We start from the raw sequence: 6377 nt of genomic DNA on the forward strand, positions 1-6377 counted from the left end.
AAGAAAACAATTGGTAACACACTATGCCGTGAAGGACTGAAATCCTGCAACGCCCGCAAGGTCCCCCTGCTCAAGAAAGCACATTTACATGCCCGTCTGAAGTTTGCCAATGAACATCTGAATGATTCAGAGGACAACTGATGAAAGTGTTGTGGTCAGATGAGACCAAAATGGAGCTCTTCGACATCAACTCAACTCACTGTGTTTGGGGGAGGAGGAATGCTGCCCATGACCCCAAGAACTCCATCCCCACCGTCACACATGGAGGTGGAAACATTATTCTTTGGGGGTGTTTTTCTGCTAAGGGGACAGGACAAATTCACTGCATCAAATGGACGATGGATAGGGCCATGCACCATCAAATCTTGGGTTAGAACCTCCTTCCCTCAGCCAGGGCATTGAAAATGGGTTGTGGGTGGGTATTCCAACATGACAATGACCCAAAACACACAGAAAAACAAAGGAGTGGCTCAAGAAGAAGCACATTAAAGGTCCTGGAGTGGTCTAGCCAGTCTCCAGACCTTAATCCCATTGAAGATCTGTGGAGGAAGCTAAAGGTCCCAGTTGCCAAATGTCAGCCTTGAAACCTTAAGGACTTGGGACAAAATCCCTCCTGAGAGGTGTCAAACCTGGTGGCCAACTACAAGAAACGTCTGACCTCTGGGATTGCCAACAAGGGTTTTGTCACCAAGTACTAAGTCATGTTTTGCAGGAGAGTCAAATACATATTTCCCTCATTAAAATGCAAATTTATAACATTTTTGACATGTGTTTTTTAGTTTTTTGTTGTTATTCTGTCTCTGACTGTTAAAATAAATCTACCATTAAAATTATAGACTGATCATTTCTTTGTCAGTGGGCAAATGTACAAAATCAGCAGGGGATCAAATACTTTACCCTCAGTGTATCAATCCAAGATAAAGTGAATGATATTAATAATGCATGCATGTTGCTTCCTCTAAATTTCAGGTTGTGGTTGACTAGCGGGGTCTGCTTGTTTTTGAGATAAATTGATCAAGAACACCTAAATAAGTGTAAACGACAGTGTGGTTCAGTTAGAAAGTTACCATGCTGCTTTATTGTGCCATGTAAATGTGCAGCCGCCCACACTTAAATATCATGTAAATTATAACCAGGTGTACCAGCACAGTGTATTTCCCTTACACGAGTCTCTATAGGTTGTGCTGCTTTAGGAAGGTTAGGAATTTTATACATATTCAATGTCTGTGGAAATGGCATGTGGAAAAGTGAAGGGAGGAGAATCTTTTGGTGTGTTTTCATCTGCTTTATTAAAATATAAATAATAGAGCAGAGAAGTCAACATTTTTCCAAACGAGACAATATCAGCCTGAGACAGACAGACAGTGTGTTGGGGACAAATTTAGTTTCAAGAAGGATAATCGGTCGGATTACCCCATGTAATGTGATACAGTGGAGGCCTCACGACACCCCCACATTTGTACTTGGCTCCTTCACAGAGATCAGCGGAGGTAGTCAGCTTGAATTTATTTCATATACGCTGAGCGTATGGATTGGGAGTGGAGAAGTGGATAATGCCGCAGGAGTGACTTGAGAGCTTTCTCTGGACATTTTTATATACTCTTTTCCACCGTGAAAACTGGTCACTTTTGGAATTCATTCTAAGTGACATTAATTCAACCTGACCACAGCCACCCTGCTCCGTGAAGGACAAAACTACATACTTTTTACAGCCACCTTTCAAGCAGACAGAGGTGACTTTTTGATACTCAAAAGCTCACTTTAACAAAAACAAAAGCATCAGTTTAACAATAGCCTGTCAGAAGTTGTTTTCACCTTGGTTTGACTAGCGAGACCATTTCCTCCTCAAAGACATGTTTACTTCATCCTCATTCCTCCCTCTATCCCTTTCCCTCCTTCCCCGCTGCTGCAACAAATGTCAAATAAGTATTGTGTCCTAATATGAGGCAAATACATGTTTATTTTAATTCAGAACGGATTGTCCGCTCTGAATTAAAATATAATGAAAAGGCATTTAGCTTTAAACACTTATTCTCAATGATTTGCAAATCTGTAATAAGTGGGAATGTTCCTGATGACCAATCATAACAGCTGCTCCAGACTGCAGTAATTAAGTAATTAATCAAGTAATTACAGAAAGCAACAAACGGCAAAATAAATTAAATGTTAAAATGAACAAACCTTAAAATCGTTTGAGGCTTACGGAATGTTAAATATGTTTTCCCATTGATGTTCACTTAGTACTATCAATCAAACATATTACATGGACCGACATTCAAGCAGTCGATTGGTTAAAACCCATGCTCAACCAAGCATGCAATGTCCTCACTGAATTTTGATTCTCCTTCAAGAGTAAATATGGGAAAATTTACCAACAAAACAACTTCTGATCATCTCATCTTCATTTCAATATGTTCCTCCATAAAACAAGGACCAAGTCAAACTAAAACAAAATCCTCTGCTAATGCAAGCTTGATATGACATGATTCTAACTTCTCACTCCGCGACACGTGGAGCTCGGTGTCGCGATTTCGGTTTTATTTTCCAGATCGTTACAGCCCTACTGATTATATAAAAACGATGGCCAAGAGTGACAGTTCTAGTATTTCAGACACACCACCTGCTAATGTAAGTTTAGGTTTGATTGAAAGTGTTTAATCCGCTAGGGGCTGATGTTTAGCGGTCATTTTTGGACAAGAGCATTTTAAATTTCCTTTGCAGATTGGGACTTGAGATTTAAAAATAAGATTTATTTTTATTTGATTAGGACACATTTCTGTAAATGCACCAGTGTTAGCCAGATGGCTAATTTTCAACTGTAATCTAGTTACCTAGCAAGCATTTCTTTATGACGGGATTAGACCAGAGCCCCTGAAGGAAACCAACACCAACACAGGGAGAACATGCACACTCCACACAGAAAGGCCCTGCCTGGACCAGAAGTCGAACTCTGCAGTGCCAACTTGCTGTGAGGCAGAAGTGCTAACCAGTGAGTCACTGTGCGGCCTTTTATACTTCAGATCTTAAATCTTTAATAGGGATATCGTTTTGATTCCAGTTAAGAGGCAGCTGTAAAATCTGGTCTCGACTGCTGTGTTTTAAATGAATCAGGACAAAAAATTACCTTGTGGAGGATGAGTGGGCACTCCAGGCCGCATTTGCAGGTTCCATCTGTCAGCAGGTAGGTCTTCACCTGCTCCAAGCTGGACAGCACCGAGCCACTGGGACTGCACACAGAAAACAACATTGTCAGACTGAGGAGTGACACCAGTCGGTGTAGCTCCAAAGCAAAAACTCCTTCTATATTTTATGTTAAGCCCAGTTCAGAGCAAAAATTTGTGACAAGATGAGTTGAAACCTGCAGCTACTTGAAACGCGTTGGCCTGCAGTGTGCTAAAACCTGCATGTTCACACCAGTGAGACAAGACGGTGTATCATCTCCATAGCGACGAGTCTTTGTACTAACGTCCCAACTTCCGACTTCAAGGCTCATTGTAAATAAGCTGAATATATCATTTGTTTTGTCTAAATATGAATGTGGATAACGTTGGTGATAGTAATACTTGCTGCAGTTACATTTCTAGTGAGGAATTGGCAAAAACTCGAGATGTTGTCTGAGGCGCTCCCTCTCTTCAGTCCCTCTCTAGCTCGCTCCACCGTATGTGCTCGCGGGCGAACGTTGAGCCGCCGTTAACAGTTTGTAACAGAAATAAAACGGATTATGGGTCATGTTATTGTAGCCGACTTTACAAGATGACTTCTCTATTGGCTGAGCAGGGCTTAACAGCACTTGCAGTGTTTAAAATGTTTTTTTTAAACATTCAACATTTTCAACAAGCTCCTGAATGTATTTGGCATTTAAGTGAGCATCTCTATGTTGAAATTTTTCAAGGGTTTAGTTCTCACACCTCAAATCTATTCCTCCTCCTGACTTCCTGAAGATGAAAAGAAACCAAGCTCCGCTGACAGACATACAAGTGCTTTTTTAGGTGGGTTAGCAGCTCCTTCAGGCGGGTTTTGCTGCAGGTTTTGCAGGCTTACAACCATGAAATCTAAGAGTAAAATCCTCCCACTCCACAGTGCTACATCACAGCGGAATTCTTCTATCCATATGATCTAAAAACAATAATTGAAAACATGTTCAGTACCTATGAAGAGGGAGGAGCCTGTCCATGAACCTGTATTCCGTCTACAGTAAAACAAAACACACGCAGATGCAGACGGAGGGAAACAACATTGACTCCGTAGTTTGTTAAAGTCACGGTGAGTCACGGCAATGCCGGTAATGCAATTGCAAGTGTGGTCACACTTTTCAAAACTCCACAGAGACAGCGTATATAATGGCGGGGCGAAGGCAAGTCGCGGTATGGTTAACGTTACACTTCCTCTGTGACAGGCAGGCACCACGGTGCTCTCTATGCCATGACTGACAGGCTGGAGGTCGCCAGTTTATTTCTATAGCCCATTTTAGCAACAAGGCACTTCTAAATGCTTTACATAAAACATTAAAGAGCGGTTTAACAACAGAATAGGCTAAAATAGAATAAGATACAAATACAAGAATAAAAGATACAGTGCAGTGTAAGAAATGAATAAGTATTTGATTTAATAAGTTGTAGAAAGTTGTCTGTGGTGCGTAAAACGTTCTAAATAAGTAACAAAATCGACTCGAATTGCAGTTAGCCGTATCGGAAAAAAAGTGAACGTACCCAGCCCTAGACGTGGAGACACTGAATGGAAAATGACTAAAGGTAAACATTAGAATCTGAAAAAAACATCCAGTGCAACCTTTCAAACTCGAACTGAAAGAAGAGCAGTATGTACCATTGGTTGAACCTATCAAACACAAACACTGATAAGTTGACAAACCAGCCAGATAGTCAAATATCTTCTGTGACAACCTCCAGTTGCACATCCCTGAAGTAAATGTACACTTTAAATGTAAAAAGAACATGAGCAAATACAAGTGTGGGATGACAGTATCAGGCCACGGTCACAGAAGTAGACGGGATTCTTTCCAACACCCAAAATAAACCTGACACCAGCCCACTGCTTTAGTTCATTGTGGCTGGTAAATAAACGTGCTGGTGTTCGTGTGTCGGGAAGAACTTCCAGTCTACATAACACACTGTTAACTGGTAAAAGGATCTACTCATTAGTCAAAGTCAATGTTACACAAGCTGACTGGATTTTGTAAACAAATGACGGTTTCTTAACTAAAGGCGTTTCAAGGGATTGCTTATTGCAATGTTACCAGCCCTCTACCAAAGAACAATATGTTTGAGATTTTTTTACAGCTGCTATCCGCCTTCTCCATCCAAGAGATGGAGCGTGCGTAGTTGGTGCCCTTGCTGTGCATACAGTCTATGCGCCACAAATTTTGGGCTGCACAAGGACGTCCACCTAGGGGTCAGCACGGACCCTTGCAGTCATGGGTGGATGACGACATTTACAGCCACCAAAGCTGACCCTGATGTTTCTATTGATATCAATGTCATGATTTCTAAAATTAAGCTCACCTAGGTGGGCCACATTATGCACTAGAGAACAATCCGTTGATGAATCTGACTAATATTGTAACAATTGTTAATATTGTTTAAATCATTTATTGTGCAAAAGTATATATTTCTCTTTGTAGCTTCTCAAACGAAAGAGTTTGCTTCTTGTCTGTTTTATATTATTATTAAGCAAATATCTTTGAAATTGGGACCATTGTTTAAAATGAAAAATGATCAAAATTCTGCAAAGTCATTAGGGAAAATCAAAGATATATATAATATATACATCTATAAATACACCCATATATAACATCGCTACATCTTAAATTTAATTCAATGAGCTTTGTTGGCATGGCTGTTTTATTGCCAAAATCTTTCAAACAAAGTTACAATTACAGGCGAGGTCACATACACATGGCCACATGTCTTCCCTATCTGCTAGGTGTACGAATCTCTGGGCACGACTCCATTCAGAGGTCAACGATTCGATTCTAAACCGATTATCAATGACATATACATTATTTGTCACACACAAGTTGTAATGAAATGTTTTGTCTACTGAGGTTTTTTCTGCACTCTTGCCTAAACTCTAAGTTGTTGTCCATTATCCATCCTCTTTCACTCACTCTGTTTTCTGACTTGTACATGTCTGGAGACAGTAACCTTTAACTAAAAATCAACACAATTTTTTTTAATCGATTATTAACTTTGAGCATCGAAATCATTCTAGAGAGAATGCATCTAAGAATCGATTTGTTTTTCCCACCCCTGTCTGCTAGCTGCCTGTCCCCTGACCACACTGTAAAAAAAACGCGGCCTCCGTAGACAGCCCAGGCTCCACAGCCAATAACTGACAAGTAGGATTTGGGGGTCGGGGTT

At 40.6% G+C, this 6377-nt stretch overlaps 1 protein-coding gene and 1 long non-coding RNA gene across 2 annotated transcripts in view; one reads left to right on the top strand and one right to left on the bottom strand.

The window, feature by feature from the left end:
• Window positions 1-3592, top strand: part of LOC116674099 (uncharacterized) — a 13127-nt gene extending 9535 nt beyond the window's left edge. The window contains exons 2-3 of the long non-coding RNA XR_004327974.1: window positions 552-557; window positions 3504-3592. This is a non-coding gene — a long non-coding RNA (uncharacterized LOC116674099). The remainder of the gene's footprint in view (window positions 1-551; window positions 558-3503) is intronic.
• Window positions 1-6377, bottom strand: part of mbd5 (methyl-CpG binding domain protein 5) — a 32675-nt gene that overhangs the window by 15815 nt on the left and 10483 nt on the right. Inside the window, exon 3 of the mRNA XM_032506481.1 lies at window positions 3125-3227. Within this exon, the coding sequence (XP_032362372.1) occupies window positions 3125-3227 (103 nt within the window). The remainder of the gene's footprint in view (window positions 1-3124; window positions 3228-6377) is intronic.

This window comes from Etheostoma spectabile, chromosome 24 (genome assembly GCF_008692095.1).
Source record: "Etheostoma spectabile isolate EspeVRDwgs_2016 chromosome 24, UIUC_Espe_1.0, whole genome shotgun sequence".
Lineage (NCBI taxonomy): Eukaryota > Metazoa > Chordata > Actinopteri > Perciformes > Percidae > Etheostoma > Etheostoma spectabile.